We start from the raw sequence: 24112 nt of genomic DNA, 5'->3' as shown, positions 1-24112 counted from the left end.
ATATCCATGTCCTTTTGTAAAAAGGACCAAACTTTGGCCAAGAGCCAATCAGATATCACCACCCTCTTGAACCTTCCTGTAAGGAGCCCTAGTCCCTCAGATTTTCTACCGCAGTCATGCTCAGGGAGTCTCCTCTGAGCTCTGCTCAGCTTCTTTGTATTTCTGGATTTTTCCCACATATTTGTCTCAGAATTATCTTTCTGTGAGGAATTTTTCAATTTAGCCATGGCTGATACTCCAAAAAAGGGGCTTTTCAGACCTTGTGCCTCTTGTGGCAAAAAGAAGCTTCATGTGGATGGCAGGCATGAGGACTGCCTTTACTGTCTCTACCCTAACCATTCAGCAAAGGATTGTAAAGTCTGCTGCACTTTTTCAGCCAAAACTCTCAAGGATAGAGAGGGCCGCCTGCTGATATGGCTTCAGAGACTCAAGGACAGGGATCAAGCAGTCTCTTCAGGTGAGAGTGAGTGTTCCATTAGGAGTATACACTCTTCTCCCAAAAGGCCTAGAACGTCATCCCCAGGACCATCTTTGCAGCCACCTCAAAAGAAGACGCCCAAGTCTTCAGAGGTTCGTTCTAAGGCCATTGCTGTGAAGGTTTCTCAACAAGACCCTGCCTTCAAGAAACCTTTGGTGACGTCTTCAGCTCTGCCTGTGACAACGTCGACAGCCACTATTTCCACGTCGATGGCGCCAATCTTTAACATCAACGTCGACGACTACTACATCCTCGTCGTTGACGGGTAGGACTGTTCCATCTCTGATTGTTATAAAAAAGTCGTGGACGACGCCACCGTCGACAAGTGCCTCATCGTCGACGAAGTCAAAATCGTCATCGTCGACGAAAGCGCCGTCGACGAAAACCTCATCGTCGTCGACGAAATCGTCATCGGCGATAAAGACTCCATCGGCGACGACAGGTTAATCGTCGACGAAATCATCGTTGTCGACACAAGCGTCGACCAGGCCTCGTCAACGCTGGTGTCGCCGTCGACGGCGACACTAGTGTCGACGAAGTCTTCGACGAAGCAACCATCGTCGACGACGCTGCCGTTTACGACGTCGTCGTCATCAAAGAAGACACCGTCGACGATGGAACCTGGGTCGATTATCGACGTTCCCCCGTCGACAACCACTCCGTCGACGGGTTCGACGACGGTGGAGTCGCCTCCCTTGAAGTGTACTTATACGCACTTCAGGATGACCACGCGTACTCTCACGCTGGAGCATGGTCCAGCCATTCCCCCCCTGCTCATCTTCTAGATAATGAGGACTCTGATGAGAGCTCTATGTTCCGACAAGCCCCTCAGAACTACACGTAAAACTTCATGAAAGCTCGGATTATGAGAAACAAGGACAGGATGATGTGGAGTACCAGGAGGAATTCCAACCTCCTCCGCCTCCTCTACAGCCTATGGTGTGTCTCCCAGCATCCATAGTGACAGATCTGCAGTTTCTGATTGCGGACTACAAGCAGAGGTTTCCGTTCACTGCTCCGCCTCCGCCAGTTGTGACACCGCCAGTTGTGGCACCACCAGCTGTGACACCGCCACCTAGGCCTCGGCCTACTCCTTTAGTCCGTCAACAAGATCCGGCTCCTTCGCGTCCTTCGCCATCCTCTGATGAGGAAGACGAAGAAGAGGAGCAACAACGGGAGCTCCAGGACACACAAGACGAATGGGACGACTATGTGATTCCAGGTCCAGCATCCCCTGTACAGGCACCAGCGGATTCACCCCCGGAAGACATTGGGGGATTCCACAACATCCTAGAGAGAGCAGCGTTGCGATTCAAATTCAAGGTAATGGCAACACAACAGGATTGCTTCCTTTATGATTTTTAAGGAACCGTTCCAAAAGGCTGTACGGTCCATTCCCATCATTGATTACATCTGGGAATTATGATTTTAAGGAACCGTTCCAAAAGGCTGTACAGTCCATTCCCATCATTGATTACATCTGGGAACAAGGGGAGAAAATAATGCAAAACCCTTCATCCTGGCTCCAGTGCTGCTCAGACTGGACAAAAAATATAAAGCTCCTGACACAGCTCCAGCTTGCCTTACTGGCCATCCGAAGCCGGACTCCGTCATTACCCAGGCAGTGCAGCGCAAGAAAAAAAATCCATCCGCTGCATTGACTGCGCCGCCAGACAAGGAAGGTCGAAAACTAGACAACATAGGGAAGAGGTTTTCGTCCATGTCAGCTCTAACGGTGCGTGCAGCAAACTCTTTGGCACTGTTGGGACGCTACAACCGTCAAATGTGGGCAGATATCGCTCCATATTTGGATTCGCTTCCAGAAGAGCAGAAAGAGGAGGCGAAAAAGATTCTCCTTTAAGGCGAGCGTTCCGCTTCGGAGATGATTGATGTGGCGATGGATATCGCATCCACGGGGTTCCGTCAGCTGGCAGGAGCTGCAGTCCTGAGGCGCCAAGGTTGGCTTAAAGCAACATCTTTCCGGCCTGAAGTTCAGACCAAAGTATTGGACATGCCGTATGACGGTCAACTTCTTTTTGGGCAACACATCAATGAGATGCTCCAGGGTATCAAAAAAGATACTGATACCGCAAAGGCTCTAGGTACTCTCCAATATAAAAATCCTTCCTTTCGGGGCTCCAGAGGAAGAGGTCAGTCCTCTAGAGGCGCCTATCAGGGGTACAAATCCACGTACGGCTCAAATCAGCAATACAAACCCCAGTACTAGCAAAGACAGCAGCAAAACCAGTCGTCCTACAACAAGTCTTCCTTTCGCAGACAAGGAGGGAAGAAGGACACAGCCAGAAGGCAATGACTTCTCTCAGCCACAGGTCTCCATTTCCTCTCCACCTTGCAAAGTTGGCGGGAGAATTTCATCCTTCCTTCACAATTGGCAACAAATTACAACAGATCGATGGGTCCTCCAACTTGTTCAATTCGGTCACTCTCTGGAGTTCGTGGAAACTCCTCCTCAAAACCTGCCAGTACCAATGCTGCACAAAAATCTGCATCTGCTGCAATTGGAACTCTCCCTCATGCTCAAAGAAGGAGCGATAGAAAGAGTCCCCTGGAATCAGAAGGGCAAGGGATTCTACTCCCGATTCTTCCTAATTCGAGAGAAGGAGAAAAAATGGAGACCTATATTGGACTTAAGAGACATTAACCAATACCTCAAAAAACAGTCTTTCCGTATGGTGTCCATCCAGGAGGTGCTGCAACTCCTAAATGCGAACGACTTCATGGTGTCTTTAGACATTCAAGACGCATATTTTCATATACCAATCCACAGGAACCACAAACAATTCCTCAGGTTCACGGTGGCGGGCAAGCACTACCAGTTTCGGGTATTGCCTTTCGGCCTGAAGTCAGCGCCACGCATTTTTACCAAATGTCTCTCTCCAGTAGCAGCGTACCTCCGCCAACATCACCAGGTCTTCCCGTACTTAGACGACTGGCTCGTCAAGGCACCTACTTTGGCAGGTGTGACCAAGTCCTCCAACGCCTGTCTTCAGTTCTTCAACAATCTGGGGCTTACTCTCAACGAAGAGAAATCCATCCTTCAGCCGTCCCAGTGTCTCACTTTCCTAGGAGCTGTCCTAGATACTGTTCAGAGAAAGGCTTTCCCTTCACGGGAACGTCAATTAAAATTGAGGACCTTGGCCGCCCGGATTCAATCCAAAAAGTCCATCACGGTGCGCCTATACAAATCCCTGTTAGGAATGATGTCCTCAAACATCCTGTTGATTCCACATTGCCGCCTTCATATGCGTCCACTTCAGGAGGCGCTATCCGCTCAGTGGATTCAATCCAGGGATTCTTTCGACGACATAATCCGGATAACTCCTACCATTGTCCATGCTTTGAACTGGTGGCTTCACCCACAGAATCTGAGGCAGGGTCTTTCGTTCATACTTCCAATTTCGCCACATGTGATAACTACAGATGCGTCTTTGGAAGGATGGGGTGCGTTCCTTCAGGACCTTCAAATCAACGGGCAGTGGTCCCTTGCAGAGAAGCAACTGCACATAAACCTCCTTGAGTTAAGGGCAGTCTACCTGGCATTAAAAGCATTCCTGCCCAGGATCAAAGATTCCCCAGTGCTTGTGAGAACAGACAACACCACCACAATACACTATCTAAGCAAACAAGGGGGAACTCGCTCTTTGACGTTGTCTCAAGAATCTCAACTAATTTGGAAATGGCTACTTCAACACCACATTTCCCTTCGGGCAGAGTATGTCCCAGGGACGGACAATGTCCTGGCGGACTCTCTAAGCAGACAACTCTCGGTGTGCCACGAGTGGGAGCTGGATCAACAACTTGTCAGCTCTGTATTCGCTTGATGGGGCAGGCCTCGCCTGGATCTGTTTGCAACACAGCACAACGCAAAATGGCAATATTACACAAGCTGGCATCCCTAAAAGGGATCGCTAGGGGATGCAACGTCTTTGCATACGCATTTCCTCCGTTTCCCTTAATTCCAAGGGTCCTCCGTAAACTGAAGGCAGAGCGTTGCACCCTGATCTTGATAGCCCCAGCATGGCCGCGCCAGCACTGGTTCACAGAGCTTCATCTCCTGTCGCTGGAACCGCCGATTCTATTCAAGTCTTGCCCGAATCTCCTCACAATGAACCAGGGACAATTCTAGCATCCGGATCCAGCATCTCTCAGATTGTCGGCTTGGCTCCTGAGTTCAGAGAGTTTCAGAACCTAGACATTCCTCAAGAATGCAGGGCAGTCTTAGCCCGGGCTCGGGCCGACAGTACCAACAAGACGTATTCTCTAAAGTGGAAAAGGTTCTGTGTATGGTGTAAGGCAAACAAAATACACCCGTTTTCTTCAACACCTGCACAAATTCTACCTTACCTGCTCCATTTGGCACACTCTGGATTGGCCCATGCCTCTATTAAAGTCCACCTAGCGGCCATATCTCGGTTCAGGCGTTCGTCATCTGGTACTTCCCTCTGGTCCAATAGGCTGGTTAAACAATTTCTAAAAGGCCTGTTCAGGACATTCCCTCCGGTGAGAGCTTTACCACTCACCTGGCAGCTGAACATTGTGCTTGCTCAACTGATGAAGCATCCCTTTGAGCCAATACACAGAGCTGACATCAAATATCTGTCTTGGAAAACCGCTCTCTTACTAGCGCTAACATCAGCAAGGCGTGTAAGTGAGCTGCAAGCCTTCTCTATTCAGGATTCTTTCCTGCAGTTCAAACAGGACAGAGTTATTCTACGGACCAACCCTAAATTCATCCCGAAGGTTCCGTCAACTTTCCACCTGAATGAACCTATTGTCTTGCGGACTTTCTTCCCAAATCCACTTTCCGCAGGAGAGAGGTCTCTCCACTCTTTAGACCTCAAACTTTGTTTAAAGTTCTGCATCCACCGAACAGAACAGTTTCGGAAATCCAACCAGCTTTTTGTTGCCTTCCGCAGGCCCAGAAAGGGTCTTCCTTTAACTAAGCAGAGCATTTCTCGTTGGATCTCTGCAGCCATTACCTTTTGGTATCAACATGCAGGTCATCCTCTGCATTCTAAAGTTCGAGCTCATTCAACCAGAGCTGTCTCCACTTCAATGGCGCTCTTTGCGGGAGTGTCCATTATCGACATATGCAGAGCGGCGACACGGAAGACATCACATACGTTCACCAGGCACTACTGCTTGGATTCAGAAGTTATGAAAGATGCAGCAGTAGGACAAGCTGTGCTCCGTCATCTATTTCACTAGAGGTGAGCCTTCTCTCTTTCATCCCTACATCCTACTGTCTATTCGCACATTTCTCTTTTATATGGTATTTTGGTACTTGTTATATTTCACAATTGGTATTCTAATATCGAGTGATTTTACATGTTGTACCAAACGAAATGTGCTGAGGCTTGCTTGCTACTCTGATTCAGGCATGTGAATCTATGAAAGATACCCCTAATACTGGATAAGAAATGCGTTACTTACCTGTAACTGCAGTTATCCAGTATTGGTATCTTTCATAGATTCACATGCAACCCACTCACCTCCCCTGGAAGGGCTCACCTTGGTTCTCTCAGTAGGTACTACCTAGCACTGTGCTTACGAAAATCTGAGGGACTAGGGCTCCTTCCAGGAAGGTTCTAGAGGGTGGTGATATCTGATTGGCTCTTGGCCAAAGTTTGGTCCTTTTTACAAAAGGACATGGATATGTTACTAATGAGAGGCCTCTGGCCTATTACTATGTATATGTCTTTATGACATTACTCTTCAATGTACCGGGGACTCCCACCCCGACGACGGGGAATGATTCAGGCATGTGAATCTATGAAAGATACCAATACTGGATAACTGCAGTTACAGGTAAGTAACGCATTTCTTACTTTAGGATTGTAGTCCAGGCATGTGTTCTTTTTGCTCTGTAAGTAACCTATTTCCTCTAGTTGCTATCCCTGAATATTCTTGTATATTCCTTTTTCACGCTGCAGGTCACAGACATGATGCAGAAAGCCCTCTTTGATTTCCTGAAACACAGATTTGATGGCAGGTAAGCAGCATTGAGAAGCAATAGGGCGGTGGGGTTACAGTGATTGAATAGTGATACAATTAAAATGCATGTCTGGGGGGAGGTAGAGTGAGCCCTCCTATGCGTGTTTCGTACAGTTATGTGAAAAGCAGACAATACACTCTTTGACCAGCTCCTCTCTGAAAATAATCCATCCATTGGTAATTCCTTCCCTCCCGGGGCTTATACTATTGCATTCCTCACTTATTAATGCACCCCTAGCCCTTTCCCCAAAGTTAACTTGCACCATGCTTCGTGTGACTCTGACTAGCAAAAGGTATGCTACATGCACTGAGTGCTCATACAAAATATGCCCATTTAAGCATAAAAAGATGGAGAGCCGTGGGGACTTTTTAATGTTATAATTGCTGTTTCTATCCCAAATAGTCCGGGAAAACTACCAGACTCAAGAATTGGATAGAAATGGATACTGTTGTGTCCTTCAAGCGCAGAGATTTTTCAGCTAGAAAAGAGCTGGCTTATCCATTGGCCGATTATTTCATCATTATTATCCAGTATTGGGGTATCTTTCATAGATTCACATGCTTGAATCATTCCCCGTTGTCGAAGTGGGAGTCCCACGGTAATATAAATAAAGCAGTAATAAAGAACTTCCATAGGCTATCATGGAGGCAACCATACATTTAATAGCCTATCGACCTCCTTTTCTAAAAACGACCATAGCCTATCTACTTCCTTTTCTAAAAAAGGGCCAACTTAAATACAACCAATCGGTAACTAGCACCCTCTAGAACCTTCGCAAGAGAGGCTGAATCCCTCAGATTTTCACCTCACGTCGTATGTAAAGGAGTCTCCCTGAGCTCTGCTCAGTTCTTCAACATTTCTCTCAGATAAGTCTAATTTTTCTTACTGGACAATGTCTGATAGGAAAGGACTATTTCTCCCTTTTAAATCATGTGGGAAGAAAAGGGTTCATATTGATGATGCCCACAAGGATTGCATCTATTGCCTCTATCCTCATCATGAGGCAAAACAATGTAAAATCTGCCGCACCTTTTCATCTAAGACTCTTAGAGATAGAGAGGGCAGACTTTTGTTGTGGCTGAAGAAGACACAAGGAGCGTCTTCTGATGAGGAGAGCGACACTTCCTCTAAATCCCATAAAAGGCCCAGGTCACCTGAGGGTCAGCCTGAGGCGGTCAAGAAACACCCTAAAACCTCTCATCTGACCAAAGAAGCTTGAGAAAAGGAGAAAGAACCTAAAGTCTCCTCAGAGCTAGTATTGCAACATCATTCTGGGACTTCTAAGGCAAAATTGGAATCTTCAGGACCTTCCAGGTATAAATCCAGCCACAGATCCCTGATGGTGTCAGTTTCACCATGGACGCCTGTTTCTACAGCAACGCCGATGACAACTACTCTCGTCGTCAAGATCGTCGATGGCGCATACGACATTGACCACGAGCATCGACGCCCTGATACTGTCGATATTATCCTTACCGCAGACGAAGACCTCAGCGCCGAGGTTGCCATCGTTGGCAGCGCCGACGTCACCATCAACGACGGCTCCACTGTCGACGAAGGCTTCATCATCAACGAAGGCTCCACCGCTGATGGCTTCGACAATGACATCGCCGACGATTTTGCCGTCGACAAGAAAATCAGGTATGCCGACGGTCCCATTGTCGATAGACCCATCAACGCTGCTCCCTTCGCCGAAGTCACTGCAACTGCAGTCCACACCATCCAGATTATCCAGAACATCGCTGCGTCCTGGATTCCAATCGCTAGGCAAGATTTCACTTTTACTCCCGAAGTCACCATCTAGACACAGAAGAAACGGATGACGATGATCCCTTTGGGACTGCTCATAGTCTTTCTAAGCTTAATGTCTAGTGTCAGGAGGAGGATGAGGATTGTTATGACAAGGAGCAGTACTACCAACACTATCCAGTTCCTCCTACACAATATCAGCATTTTAGATATTATGTTGACCCACCAAGGCAAGAACCTGCTCAATTACCTTCTTCTTTAATACAAATCTTACAGGCCATGCTCACGGACTACAGAAATAGGTTCCCGCCTCAAGAGGAACACATTACTATGCTGCCGCCTCCATCAGCACCACCCATACACCAATACTGCCTCCCCTGCTACTCCTAGGATGACGCCTCTTCCTATCATCCCTGTTCCTCCTAGAGAAGATCCATCCTCTTCTAAAGAAGAGCCTGAAGAGGGAGAAATTCCTGATCCTCCTCCACCCACTGATGAATGGGACAACTATATTTTACCTACACCATCCCCTCCTCTTTGTCGTCTTTCTGACTCACCTCCAGAGGACATTGGAGGTTTTCCTAATCTGATGAACAGGGCTACGTCCATATTTCATCTGCCCACAATAGCTCAGCAATCAGATTGTTTCCTTTTTGACTTTAAAGAATAATCAAGGAAATCGGTAAGATCTATACCTATTATAGACCCTATCTGGCAGGAAGGACTTAAAGTATGGAAATCACTGACCACTGTAGTGCTGGTACTGCCAAGAGTAGATAAAAAATACAAGGCACCGGAGGAGTCCCTCGCATGCCTTACGGGTCATCCCAAACCAGACTCTGTGATTTCCCAAGCGGCTCAGAGAAGATCAAAAAATCCGTCCACCTCCATCACGTCTCCACCGGGCAAGGAAGGCTGCTGTTTGGATTCCATTTGGAAGAGATTCTCGTCCATGTCCGCAGTCTCTGTCAGGGTTGCTAATGCACTAGCTATTCTGGGGCACTACGATCAGCAAATGTGGTCCAATATCGGAGCCAAGCTGGAGATTATACTGGAGCAAAATATACAGGAATTTCATAAGGTCCTGGATGAGGGAGAGCGCACATCGGCCAAAATTATAGACTGTGCCATGGACATACCCACAACAGGTTTTCGACAACTAGCTGGTGCGGCTGTTTAAGATGCCAAGGATGGCTTATGGCAACACCCTTCCGTCCAGAAGTGCAATCTAAGATACTAGACATGGCGTAAGATGGAGACAGTCTATTTGAAAAACATATAGACAAAGCTCTACTAGCCATCAAAACAGATACAGACCCAGCCAAAGCATTAGGTACCCTACAGTATCGTAAAGTGCCCTTTCGGGGTGCACTAGGACGTGGATTTTCAGGCTATAGAGTTATTTTTCAGCGCACCCAAAACTATCAATCCTTTCAGCCGCAATATCGCCAGGGTTACCAGCAGCAATCCTATAGACAGCCTACAACAGATGGTTTCTCCAGGCAAGGCTCATGCAGGAAACCAACATCACAAGCATGCGACTCGTGTCGCAAGCAGTGACCACATCAGGGTACCAGCTACTACTCCCCCCCAGCCCCACCCAACAGGTGCAAATGTTTCCAGTCATATCCATCAATGGCACAATGTTACAATGAACAGATGGGTCTTGGATCTCATATGGCCACACTCTATAGAATTCATCCATCGCCCACCAAACACTCCACCCAAGAAATCGCACCCCCTCATCTTCATTTACTCAAACAGGAAGCGAAGATTATGTTACTGAAAGGGGCAATAGAGAGGTTTCCAGTAGCACAAAGAAGAAAAGGATTTTACTCCCACTTCTTCCTGATACGCAAGAAATCGGGAGAGTGGAGACCTAAGACCTCAGACGGTTGAACAAATTCCTCAAAAATCAGACCTTCAGAATGATTACACTCTCTGACATCCTTCGACGCCTCAACAGCGGGCTCTACATGACATTGCTGGATTAAGAGGATGCTTATTTCCATGTGCCCATACACCCCAAACACTTAAAGTTCCTCCAATTCACAGTGGCAGGTACCCACTATCAATTCCGAGTCCTGCCTTTCGGCCTCAAGTCTGCTTCACGGATTTTCACCAAGTTTCTGGCCCCAGTGGCAGCCGCCTTGCGGAACCAGGGTAACCAAGTATTTCCATATTTGGACGATTGGCTCCTGAAAGCTCCATTGGCTCGTCTAGCGGCTGCAGCTACAAGAGATTATTACATAGATCTGTTCCGCAAATTAGGCCTTTCTATAAACCAGCGAAAATCATCAGTTTTTCCAAATCAGACAATGACATTCCTAGGGGCCGACTTTTACACCATTCAGAACAAAGCTTTCCTTTCTCAAGAAAGGCAGGAATGGCTGCAAACCTTGGCTCTCAGACTATCAAAAAGAGTGCACTTCTGTGAGGACATACAAATCTCTACTTGGCACGCTCTCCTCAGCAATCGACCTAGTGCAATAGCTCGTCTTCACATGAGGCCTTTGCAAGTGGAACTCCAATGTCAATGTATTCAAACTACGGGATCCTTCGACGACATAACTATCACTCAACGCATGCGAGAGCGTTCGAATGGTGGACTTTAAAATCACACCTCTCTCATGGCCTCTATTTTCTTCCTTTGATCCCAAAATACATAGTCACCACTGATGCTTCAATGGAAGGTTGGAGGGGTCATCTTCAAGACCTTCAGATTCAGGGAAAATGGTCCTCGTCCCGGCATCAGCTGCACATCAACAGGCTGGAGTTGAAGGCCATTTTCTCTCCCTGCAGTCTTTCCTCCCTCTGATAAAAGTTTCTGTACGGACAACACCAAAAGCAAGTTTTATGTCAACAAACAAGGAGGACCCAAATCTCTCACTCTCTCTCAGGACGGCCAGCAGTTCTGGAGCTGGCTCTCATTTCACGGGATATCCCTAATACGGAACATGTTCCAGGGCTTCGGAATACTCTGGCAGACACCCTCAGCAGGACCTAAGACAACTGCCATGAGTGGGAGCTCGAACAAGACCAATTGGACAGGATTTTTTCACATTTGGGGGAACCAGCACTGGACCTGTTTGCGACCCACACCAATTCCAAATGCCGGTTCTTCGCAAGCAGATTCCCTCTCCCAAACTCTCGGGGAAATACCTTTTCAATGTGTTGGTCTGGATTATATGCTTGCACCTTTCCTCCCATTCCACTGTTACCCAAGGTCCTTACGAAAATGAAAATGGAGCACTTCTGCCTTCTTCTGATAGCCCCCAGATGGCCCAGACAGCACTGGTACACAGAGCTTCTCCTCCTCTCGGAAGTCCAGCCCACCTGTCTGCTGCAGACACCAACTCTGTTGACCAGGAACCAAGGTCAGATGTGTCATCCGGAGCAAGCATCTCTTTCTTTGCATATGTGGCTCCTGAATTCTTCGAATTTAAGGATTTGACTATTGCGCAAGAGTGCAATGACATTATCGCCAGATCTCGTGCGGATAGCAACAACAAGACGTACAGACTGAAATGGAAGCGGTTCTTCCTTTGGTGTCTGCAAAGCAAGGTACATCCGTATTTCTCTGCTCCAATGCAAATCATACCGTATTTATTGTCTTTGGCAAAATCTGAGCTGGTATACTCTTCAATTAAGGTTCATCTCGCAGCTATATCTAGATATAGGTGCTCCCCGAAACGTTTATCTCTCTGCTCTACCAGTGTTGTGCAGCAATTCATGAAAGGACTGTTTCATACTAATCCACCTGTTCAAGCTCCACCCCCTTGAGTGGCATTAAAATGTAGTCCTCTCACAATTGATGAAGCAACCCTATTAGCCCATCCATAGGGCTGACATCAAATACCTGACGTGGAAAGTTGCTTGCTCACCCTAACATCAACGAGAAGGATTAACGAAAAACAAGCTTTCACCATAAAACATCCTTTCCTTCGTTTTACAGATGAAATGGTTATTCTCAGGACAAATCCCAAATTTATCCCTAAGGGTCCTTCGCAGTTCCACTTAAACAAACCTGTAATTCTCAGGACTTCCTTCCCGGATCATTCTACACCTGCGGAACGAACACTAGAAATCAATAGGTGTCTTACATTCTACCTGCAAAAAGAGTAAGTCTGTCCGCAAGACAGATCAATTGTTAGTAGCCGGACAAGGTCGCCAGGGCACTGCGATCTCTAAAGCTACCATCGCAAGATGGATAGCAGCCACAATTCAGTTTTGCATCAATAAGGCAGGCAAACCTTTGTCAAGGACAGTGAAAGTGCACTCACCAAGAGCGGTCACTACTTCGTCTGCCATGTTCGCTGGGATGCCACTGGATAAATTCTGCAAAGCTGTGACATGAAAAACAACACATTCATTCACGCAGCACTACTGCCTGGAGTTGACACAGCTTGCTGATGCAGCCGTGGTACAGGCAGTACTACCCCAGTAAGGTGGACCTCTTTATTAGAGGATTTCTTTTCATTTGTCAGTATTCATCTGCATTTCTTTATTGGTTATAAAAGCCGGTATTCTTGATTAAGCTGATAATAGAGTTGTTTATTTCACATGTCAATGCCTATATATACATTTATTTTTACACCAGCACTTTCACAAGATACTCCTTTTATGAATATATTTTGAAATACTATTGGCTCTACCCGCCATCAACTTAGGTTGCTTACTTATTTTACATTACTGCTTGCTATTCTGATTCAAGCATGTGAATCTATGAAAGATACCCCAATACTGGATAAGAAATAAGCAACTTACCTGTAACTGCAGTTATCCAGTATTGGTATCTTTCATAGATTCACATGCAACCAACCCTCCTCCCAGGAGAGGCTCCCCTAACACTACTGTATTACTATCCACACTTGAAGTGGTTTTGAAACTTTAGATAGTGGATCCACAACCTTTCTGGAAAATTAGTACAAAAGTGGAATGCAAACCAGAACATTTTGTTTCAGGATCAATTTCTTCTTGACCAAGGATGGAAGTGCTCCATAAAATACTTGAATATTTGCTGTGTGACCAGGCTATTGTCTGCATAAAAAACAGTCTACTAGAGGTGGAAGGAGCATCACCTGAAGCCTGCATTTTCACTGGAGGATTTGATGATCTGTTTATAGCCTTTGTGCCTGATAGATGGAAGGAGAGTTCCCGACCCTTCAGGAGTACAGATTGTCGAATGGGAGACATCCAGCATGTTCATGACGTGAGGAACAACCGGAAGAAGCTGACCACCAAAAGGGAGCAGAACCAATCTGCGATGTGAACTTCTCAAATCTCCCCAAGCAGTTCCTGCTATGAACTGTACCAAGACTTTGAAGAGTCAACCCTCTTTCTGTGGTTCAGCATCCTGTAATGTGTCAGAGAACTTGGTGCTGCTGATGTCAGAGATCCCTCATCGGCACCAAACTGGAAGCATTAATTAGTCCAGAGACCTCCCCTGCAGTATCGAAGTCCCTGTCTGCACCCGGCCTGCTACTGCCAATGATGTGTGTCATATTGTGAGCCTGCTGTGCTGATTCCACTGTGAGGCAAAATCCTGAATGAGGTATTTGGGGGAGAGATGAAGCAGCCGTAGGAGCAGGAACACAGTGTGCCACCCATACCACTACACCTGTACCTACTGTGAAGCAGGGCCTAACGGAGTGGGATGAGAGACGGGTGAAGTAAAATAGGTGAAAGGTTTTTGAACTGATTTGTGCATTTAGACAATGGGGCACTTCAGAGTGAACTGCACCAGTGTTTAAATAAGTCCTATGCCCATGCGAAACACCAGGGATTAGTATAAGAAACTCCGATAGCAGGGAGAGGGTACTGACCATAGTGTAGCAACGTATTGAAAATTGCAAATAAGATTACAAGCTTGTAACTGAGAACCCTAATAAAGCTGTGTAGTATTTAAATTTCCAGTGGATTATAGAACTGTCTTTCAACCAAAAGATCAGGGCTGTGTTGGAGAATTGTTATTGTGTCTGTTGGTTGAATGTTGAGCTCTGAGCTCAAGCACCCCCAAAGTACATCCTTGAGAAGCCTTGGACTTCTCCCCCTCGCTGCAGTGCGAGTCCAGTGCAAAAAGGGTACACATGCTCTGCATACTCCTACCATCTAGTATTGGGCTCAGACATTTGCAAGTTGTTTTTCTTAGAAGTCTTTAGAATCATGAGGTACGGAGTGATTCCTCCCTTAGCTAGCAATGCACATCGGCACAGACTCCATGTTAGATTGTTTTGGCCCACCATCGGATTCAGATGTGCACTGCCAGGCCTCCGAGTTCAACACATTTCCATGCTTTGGTTCTGGCCCAACCGGTCTATTTATCAACTTTGACATTTGTAAAATGACCTTTGTTGCCTTTCCTCCAACCATTATTTTCTGGAGGCTGATAGGCATTGATTCCCTGCACTGTGGGGCTTCATGCCTCACCAGGGCTCATGTTCCTTGTCATCGATAATGTTCGACGTCCTTTATGACAAAGAGTGATAAAAAGACTATTTCAAAACTGTTCTCAGTGTCACGCGCAGTTCACCTGGACTGATCGCTACTAGGTGTTTAATTTTTCCTGTCTCCTAACCATAACAGCACCACATGCAAGGCCTTCCTGATGTTCCTTTCGAAGATGACTCTTCTATATTGGTGGGAGAGACGGTGGGCACACCTTTAAAATGCAGAGGCAGTCTCCAGACGACAGCCAAAACATCTTCTGGGAACAGCCTTCCCTTGACATCAAGGAAGGCGACGAGGACAGCCCCTCGGGCCTTCTTCTCCACCAAACATCACCTAGCCCAGAGGCCATCTTCTCCTCCAGCTCTGACTCCAAGCATAAAGACCTCCAGGCTCCCAGTGACACTACACCCTCTGGACCTCGAGTGAAGACCTCAACGTGGAGCATGAGTTTGGCTGAAGTTAAACCACATATTAGACATCCTAGAAAGCCTTGAGTCGAGGTAGAGCACTGCCCTTGTGGACATTGAGTCCTCCTCAAAGACTCAGCCCTCTGGGGCCCACTGGCTTCAGGCACAGGTCATTACCGATTGAAATCCTTGAAGCCCCCACCAACCCCGTCCATGGGGTCAAGCCCGAAGGCGCAGCATAGGCTGAAAATCCTTTCAACACTGAAGTCAGCCTCTGCATTAAAGCCACAATCAGCACCCAAAGCAGTTTCAGATTCGAAATCATCCTTTCTGCCTTAACCATCGACCTTGAAGACAGATCTGACGCCCAGATCAGCACCCAATCCATCAGCGCCGAAGATGACGTCAGTGCAGGGCACTGATGACTTGGAGCAACCTACCCTGCAATGACTTAAAGATGAATTGGATTGATAAGCGTGGCTCAAATCCACCCGAGTGACTTACCGCACTCACCTATAAGTACCAAATAATAAGTCAGCCGGACAGTGTAGAAGAATAAACAAAGTAATTTTATTAGGCCACAAACTCCCATATGAGAGGGCCCTGTCCGACCTCACCCCTAAGAGTGCGCCGAGAGGACTGACTCATCTCATCACAGCAATACATTATAACATGGTACAGTGGAGTAAAACACGCCCATCCTGGAAAAGTACTGGACCCCGGAGAGGGTGAACAATGGCCTCACACAAGAGGCATCTGCACCTGCAATAGCAACATTTGGTTATCTTTGTCCAAGGCCGCGGAGCCGGGCCTCAGCATCTCCAGCGCATGAGAACAACACTGATTAGAAGTTTTGCTATTAGTTTCGATCACAGTTAGCCAAGAAATGAAAACTGCTGCGTTCAAGGTCTTTGCTATTCCTACGGGAGGGGGTGAGCAAGTGCGACTCGCACGCAGAGAGAAGCACTCCAAAATGGTGGCACACAAGCTAAGCTAAGAGAACTGAATAATATCACACGCATAAATGAATAACGAAGTGGAGGCTATAAACGTAAATGCATAAATGAATATATCTTTAGTTAGACACATTATGCTAACTCATAAGCGTAAGTGTAAGTGGGCGGGGCATCGGAAAATGAAACCTATCAGACCCTCCTTTTAGCATTATGTGGCTAACATGGGCGCAGCCTTTATTAGCCAAAAGGTAGGGTCTTTACACAGCAGACTAAGGGCGAGGCAACATATCAATCAAAAATATCATCATCAATGAGTATTAACCAGTGAACATCATGGAGCTCTATATCATTAGAAACAGCATACTGGCGTGTTGGTCTTTTGGGAGCTCGCAAATTACTGGCACACATCGAGCAACAAGGGGGAAGGCAATAAACACATAGGCATCATGTCAGCAATATACCAACAACTCCTACAACACCCATCAAAATCTTCCAGCCCCAAGAGGAGAAAACATCCCACAACCATGTCTGTAGTGACCAAGTACCAGTGTCCTGATGTAGTTCAGTTGCCAATCTATGGAGTTTCTGTACCGCTAAGTTAACAGTCGGGGCCGAGTCAGGAATCTACTCATAGCAAGACGTCCCGATGACGCGACAAGCTCCACCCCTATCAGCAAGGATGACGTCAAGCACCATCCTATTCTGATAGATACATCTGCCGTGTGGATTCCTCACCTTGTGAATACCCCCTGCGTCAGCAACATTCGGAAATTCTTTTTTTTTTTTTTTTTCGTAGCCTCGCGCCGACGTGGACTCCTGACGTCATAGAGACACGACCTCGCTCGCGACTCCGCTGACGTCACCGACGCCTATAATAGGCCCACGCCGGCGTGATGACATCAGTTCCCTTTTTTCCGCGTCGTCGACGCTAACGGTTATCGGGAATCTCTGTAGCCAACGGATACTTTGTGTCTATATTATTAACATTTTCTGCGTCTCTGTATCCTGTCTCTTCGACAATGTCTTAAAAAAAGACCGGCTTCAAGCCCTGCAGAGAATGCGGAAAAATGATGTCCATTACCGACCCACACAGCGACTGCATCTGGTGCTTGAGCTCGGACCATGATGTGGAGGACTGCTCTTCGTGTAAGAAGATGAACCCGAAGGCCCTGAGGGAGAGAGAGGCGAAGCTCCTGGTGGCTAAGATGAAAGCTGGAAAGGGGAAATCGTCGAAGTCGAGATCGAGGTCGAGGTCTGGATCTCGAGGAAGGTCGTCTTCGAAGTCGGCTTCGGATCATGTTTCAAAAAAGAGGAAACATAAGAAGAGGAGACAAGAGTCCCGACGTCGTTCTGGTAAGGAGTCGGGATCGAGGTCGAGGTCACCGAAGGTTCGTTCGAAGGTGGTGACCATTGAGGTCTCGGATCCAGAACCTGAAGGTGAGGCCTCCCCTTCTGAGTCACGGGCGCCGTCTCCGGCTCCGTCTCCGACTACGAATCCGGCTCCGAATCCATCTCCGGCGCCGTCCCCGGTCCGAGATGAGGAGGAGCCTCGTGAGGATGAGGGCTCTGAGCCCTTAGGTGAGCCGAATCCGAACGCTCCTCGGGACAGGCCTGAAGGTTTTCATCCACCATTTCCTGCCCCAGGCCAGGACCCTTCTGCGTTTCTCAACGCGATGTATGGAGTCTTTTCGAGGTCGTGGTACCCCTCTGGTGCACCTTCGGGTCCCATGGGTCCTTTGGCTTTTAACTTAGGAGTCCCTCACTCCTACCCTCCGGCCCCGTTTATGCCTTACATGCCGGCTCCGACGCCGCTGTGGCATTTTCCGGCTCCACCGAAGCCGTCGACGCCGGTTCCGGCTTCGCCTGCTCCGGGTCGGCCTAGAACACATCCCTCTGAACCTGCGGATTCGATCCCGACGTCGATTCCGAATCCGTCGGAGCCGGTGGTGGATCCGATGGCAAAACGGGTCAAGATGAGATCCATCACCCTTGACAGTCTCCTAATAGCCCTACTATTAAATATGGGACCCCAGAACGGCAGTAAACCCTTAGAAAAATCCGTCCATTGCTGCAAAGAAGTATCAGTCTGATCTACATCCTCAACTTGGAGTGCCCTCCTTTCACGCTGTCCAGGCATTATAGCAAACCGACAATGGGTCTTATGATAGTCTGAGGGTGCTACATAGACAGGAGGAAGCAAATAAGCCAGATAGGAGACTCCACCCCAACCCTCGGGCAACCACAGGTATCCATTGTCCCCACAAACAAAGTAAATATTCAGGGGAGTGACTAAAGAAGGACTAAGGGGTAGACAAATTGAAGCAGTCACATTGCAGGAGCTGTTCCCAACCTTTATAGGACCCCTCCCTAGGATACAGAAAAATGGTGAGGGCCCAACAACTGCCAGGGGTACCAAAGAATGACCACTACTATTTGTCGAAGGAGGGTGTCTATAAGCTAGAGAAGAGTTCAACTGTAGAAAACTCTCCCTCACTTTGTCAGTGTCGTTAGGGGTCACAAATCGTCCTACTTTCCTCGAGCATGTTTCCAGAAATGTCTGATCAAAACGTCCGTCAGTAAACAACCGTCCAAGGGAAGAGGTGGGCATAGGACGTACTCGCATCGTCAAAGTCTATCCTTTGCTAGGCAATTGAGGGTCCAGAAAATCAGGTTGTTGAAAGAATTTCACCATGCCATTTAAGGTGTACCAACCCACACAACTATTCACAGGTGTTAAAGGAAGTACCAGCAATCTATCCTTTTTATATGCAGCAGAAGGGAGCAACCCACAAACCCAACAATCTGTCAAATTATACACGGCATGGGCATGATGTAGAGTCTTGATAAAAACATTATCACGGTAGCCTTTTCGCAAACATTGTTCACCATAATCAACAGTAACCATATTATGCTCGGGAAGGGCAGAAGGGGTAGGGATAAACTTATGAACAGGATAGGCTTCATCTAGGAAAAACAATATTCCAAGAATTATTAGAAATACAATGATGAATATCACAATGACCACAATTTTTCCTTTTCGTGACAGAGCGAGCCATGGAGAATCGGGTTCTGGTCTACGAGGAGCTGCAAAAGGCTGCTCCTCCTCAGGAATGGGACGGCCAAAGGGGTACATATTCCCTAAATAAAAGTCCAAAACTAAACTAAAAAGGTATTCAAACAGTCACAGTCACTCCGAAGCCGGCCAGAGGGGTTCTTCACCCTCAAAAGGGATCTTCTCCCTGTGTCCGTTAAAGCCTCACAGGCAGGCTACTATTGTTCGTTCCGTAATCCCACGACGGAGTCGCACAGCTTTTGCAACTCAGGAGCACTGAATCTGGGCCCAGGCGCAATCCTAGTGTCCCATTTGACAATGTCTCGACAGTGCACCAGGGCTCTTACCAGCAGTCCATCCCTAACACTTAACTATTCTTCAGCACTGTTCTCATCTAATCCCTATCTCAGCCCTTCTTCCAGTGCTCAGTTCTCCTTCTGCTCCTTTCTGGGCCGCAGATTATAACGAGTGCTCCCTCGCACCTCTGGATCTGTGAACAGAATGGGGGGCTCAATGGCAGGGGACTTATCCGCTGATGTTTGCTCACTGTGATCAGGAGAGGCCTCACCACTTGCAATCAGAGCTGGCCTCTTTGATCCGGCTCCTCACCCCTCAACAAAGCATCCGAGAAGGGTATATACCGAGCAACCACTTCACATTCGTGATCAGCGACGCCGTTTCTCACCAATTCGTCATATGGCAGCGGCAGTGGGACGCACTTCACATGGGACGCATGCGTCCATGCTTTGCGGCCCTGGATCCGAAGTGTTGTGCGGGTGGTGAGGAGCACTTGCCTCGGCTCCGACCACCTAGGTTCCAAGCAGGACTTCCGTTGGTACTTCTTCACGACAACCCAATCCCCGGGTTGTATGGTGTGGCCTGGCCCCTCCGGCAGCGGCTTCAGGGTGTCTGCTACCTGCTGATGAACAGAACGGAGATCTTTAGTCAAAGCATACAGGTAATCTATCAACAAAGGATATTCTATTTCCGAGAAACATTTAGGTCTAGGGACACCCCACACGTTGGCCAGACGGCCAAAAATGACCTCGTGGGGTGAGACACCTGTCTTGGAATTGACTGTCACTCTAGTGGAAAGCAAAGCCAGGGGGAGTGCATCTGGCCAACGTAACCCTGTACTCTCTTCTATCTTGGCCATTTTTAACTTTAAGGTCCCGTTGAACCTCTCTACCAAACCCGCAGCCTGGGGGTGTTGTACTGCATGAAACTTTTGTGATATCTGCAGTCCCTTACATATCTGTTTCATTAATTCAGCATTAAAAGATGTGCCGTTATCACTCCAGATCACCCGGGGCAAGCCATAACGGGAAAAATACTCCTTTATCAACATCTTAGCTGTTGAGATAGCCGTACAATCTTTAGTTGGGAAAGCCTCCACCCACCTACTAAAGGAGCATACCACCACCAGGACATACTTAAGGTTGTTGACCCTCTCCATTTCGATATAATCCATTTGGATCACTTCAAAAGGGAAAGAAGGAGGAGAAAAATTGCCAACCGGAACACGTGTTCCCTTTCCAGGATTATGTCTTAAACAAACCATGCACTGCTGCACTAAATGGGTTGCCACCTTAGAAATGTTCTTGTTACTCCACACTGGGTCTAGTAATTTACATATTCCCTTCACACTAATATGAGCTGGCCCATGAGCCATTGTCACCACTGGGAGGACATATGCATCCGGGAGTAACCACCGTCTTTTGTCTGACACATCCGTCCAACACTCATCCGAGTCCAACCGTCCCCCACCATCCTTCCATGTCCTTAACTCATCCTCAGTCGCTTTCTCTTGTATGTTCCGCACACTTTGTACAGTATTCGCGAACATGTTAACGTCCGGTACCCACCTAGCTGGTCCTGCCACAAACATTCGTGGGAGTTTTGTCCTAGCCGTCTCCTTAGCTCTCTGATCTGCAAATGCATTTCCCCGTCCTACATCATCCACCACCGCTTTGTGTGCACTACATTTGATCACAGCCAGTCTGGGGAGCGTCAATGCTGTCAATAGTCTTAATATCAATGGACCATTCTGAATCCTTTGTCCGTGTGATGTCAAAAAAAACCTTTCTGCCCACAGTCGCCCATAGCTGAGCCACGCCGAAGGCGTATTGGCTGTCAGTATAAATATTCACGTCCAGTCCTTCACTCAATTCACACACTCGCATCAATGCTATTATTTCTGCAGCTTGGGCCGAGTGGTACGGGACCCTAGAAGTCTCCACCACTGTTTTCAATGTTGTGACTGCGTATGCTGCAGTTGAGGTACCATCCGCAAGTTTAAAACAGGAACCATCAACATACAGCTCCCCGTCGGGATCATCGAGGGGGGTGTCCGTTAAATCTATCCTTCCCTTTGTCTCCTCCTCTGTCCGAAACAAACAATCATGGACTTCATCGTCCTTTTCATCTGAAGGGATGGGTAGCAACGTGGCCGGGTTCAGAGTGGCACATCTTTTAATCGTAACATGGGGTGCAAATAATGTCATCTCATAACCAGTAAGACGAGCACTAGTTAAATGCTGTGAGATCCGAACCTAGCACGAGCCCCGCCGATTGTCTAATTGAGACCGCAGCAGCCGCTGTAGCCCTTAGGCAGCTCGGCAACGCTCTCGCCACATTGTCAAGCATAGCAGAAAAATAAGCACACGGTCTCTGTTTCCCTCCAAAACATTGAGTTAGAACAGACAACGCGCAACCTTCCGCCTCATGTACATAAAGCACAAAAGGCTTCTGGTAATCAGGAGTTCCCAAAACAGGTGCAGAACACAAAGCAGTTTTTAGTGACTCAAAAGCTTCTTGACATGCTGGAGTCCAGGGTAGGGGTTCGCGCAACTCCTTAGTAGTCAGATACAGAAGGAGTTTGGTTAGTAAGGCATAATTAGGTATCCACTGGCGACAATACGATGTTATGCCCAGAAATGCGCGCACCTCTCGCTGCGTGTTAGGTACAGCCATGTTAGTTATCGCCTTGATGCGCTCCGGTGTCAACCTCCTTCGATAGGAGATGACCTAAGTAGGTAACCTCCTGTCGACAGTATTGGAATTTAGGAAGGGACACTTTGTGTCCCTTGCGAGCCAAATGGTGCAACAATTTGACTGTGGCATCTCGACACCCCTCTTCGGTGTCAGATGCTATGAGAATATCATCTACATATTGCAATAAAACATTGCCCTTGGGGAGTTCCAAATCATCCAATTGAGCCTTCAAAGCCTGACTATAAATGCTGGGGCTCTCGGTATAGCCTTGAGGAATTCTACAAAATCTGAAGCTTCGGCCAGCCAATGAGAATCCGAAAAGGTAACGGCTATCAGGGTGTACAGGAATACTAAAAAAAGCATTTTTTAAATCTAGAACAGAGAAATATTTGGCTGTGGGAGGGATCATTGTCAAATTCGTGGTAATGTCAGAGACCACCGGATATTGGGGCTCAACCACCTTATTAATGTGGCGTAAATCAATCACAAATCGATAGACATCAGGTGCACCATCACTTGCATCGGCAGAGGGTCTTTTAAGGATCGGGAGACTGGGGCTATTACAAATGTTAGAGTCTGTCTCTTCCACTACAGCTGACCGTATCAAATCCTGTATTATTTGTAGCAAAGCCTTCTCACCATCCCTAGATATCTTGTACTGCAGTATTCGTGGCAATCGGGCTCCCACCATAACCTTGATGGACACGGGGACAATATCCATCTTTCCCACATCAGTATCACTACTGGCCCACAAAGTCTCTGGGATCCCCACAAACTCAGCCGGAAGAGGCTTGTCCTTCGAGAAACACTGTTGCGCATGCGGGACAGTAGGACCCAAAGTGACGTACACACCGTCCGGGGAACAGTAAATGGTAGCATTCAATCTCTTCAACAAATCCAAACCCAGCAAATTTTCGCCACAATGCGAAGTCAAAAGGAAAGGAGAGTCAACAGTGAAAGGACCAATCGTAAGCGTAAGAGGCCGGAGTACCTGAGAACCCTACGGAAACATTATTCCTGCCAGACAGAGCCGCCCCTGGGACCTGAGAACGGGCTACATAGCTTTTCATAGCACCCGTGTCCACCAAAAATTTCTGAGGAGACCCCAACAAATCCGCAGTCACATAGGGTCCTCGTTGATCAACATCCACAGAAACTGGTCCGATGCTCTGTCCTACGCTGTCCTAGTTATGGGAGAAGCCAGTCAAGTCGTCCAAAGCGTATGCATCGTTGTAGTACTGTCTGTCTCTGCCATGGTCACCCTCAGTTTGAAAATGTTGTCGGTCCCTCTCTCCGTCAAAGTAATTTCTTCCCGGTCGCCTTCCTTCATCAAACTGTCTGTCATCCCTACGAAATTCACCACGACCTCTACCTCTGCCTGGTCCAGCATTGGACCGAAGCTCCGGACAATCTTTCCACCAGTGCCCCTCCTTTTTGCAGTTCGCGCACTTATTCGACCCCAGACGCTCTCTCTTCTCTCCCCTTCCGTAACTACTTCCACCTCGACCCGCTATCATAGGTGGGGCTCCACGTCCCCGACCCTTCGACACCTGCTGCAGCAGCACCCATGTCTTTAAATCTTTGGCTTTCTTTTCCTGTCTGTCTTTGTTCTCGTTCTCTCTATGTTCATAATACTAAGCCATACTCAGAATACCAGAGGGGGTGGATGTCGTCCACGTACTCTCCGATGCCTGCAATCTAGCCGATATTTCTGGTAACAAATCCGTTACGAACCTATTAACGAAAAGTCGTAAGCCCCCATCCTGAGAGAGATCCTGACCACTAAAATCCATAAAGGCTTCCTCGAAACGAGTGAAGAAATCTGAAACCGCTTCATCCTTTTTCTGCCGACATGCAGTCAACTTATCCCAATCCACCTTCTTTGGAGGAATAAGGGAGTGCATATATTTTATTATTCGCCCTGGTAATGCTAAAATCTCACCTTTCGGCTTCTCCCCTGGCTTCTGCTCCTTGTCCCAATCCTTAATTTCCTCCCAAGTACCACCCAAT

The 24112-nt window shown here is 47.5% G+C and overlaps 1 protein-coding gene across 2 annotated transcripts in view; it reads left to right on the top strand.

Annotated features, from left to right (window-relative positions):
• The window catches only part of CACNB1 (calcium voltage-gated channel auxiliary subunit beta 1), a 627177-nt gene that overhangs the window by 446335 nt on the left and 156730 nt on the right, over positions 1-24112 (top strand). For both annotated transcript variants that reach the window (XM_078645637.1, XM_078645638.1), the window contains exon 9: positions 6433-6491. In XM_078645637.1, the coding sequence (XP_078501763.1) occupies positions 6433-6491 (59 nt within the window). The remainder of the gene's footprint in view (positions 1-6432; positions 6492-24112) is intronic.

Source organism: Lissotriton helveticus, chromosome 5_1 (assembly GCF_964261635.1).
Source record: "Lissotriton helveticus chromosome 5_1, aLisHel1.1, whole genome shotgun sequence".
NCBI classification, from domain to species: domain Eukaryota; kingdom Metazoa; phylum Chordata; class Amphibia; order Caudata; family Salamandridae; genus Lissotriton; species Lissotriton helveticus.
This window is presented reverse-complemented; position numbering and strand designations above follow the sequence as displayed.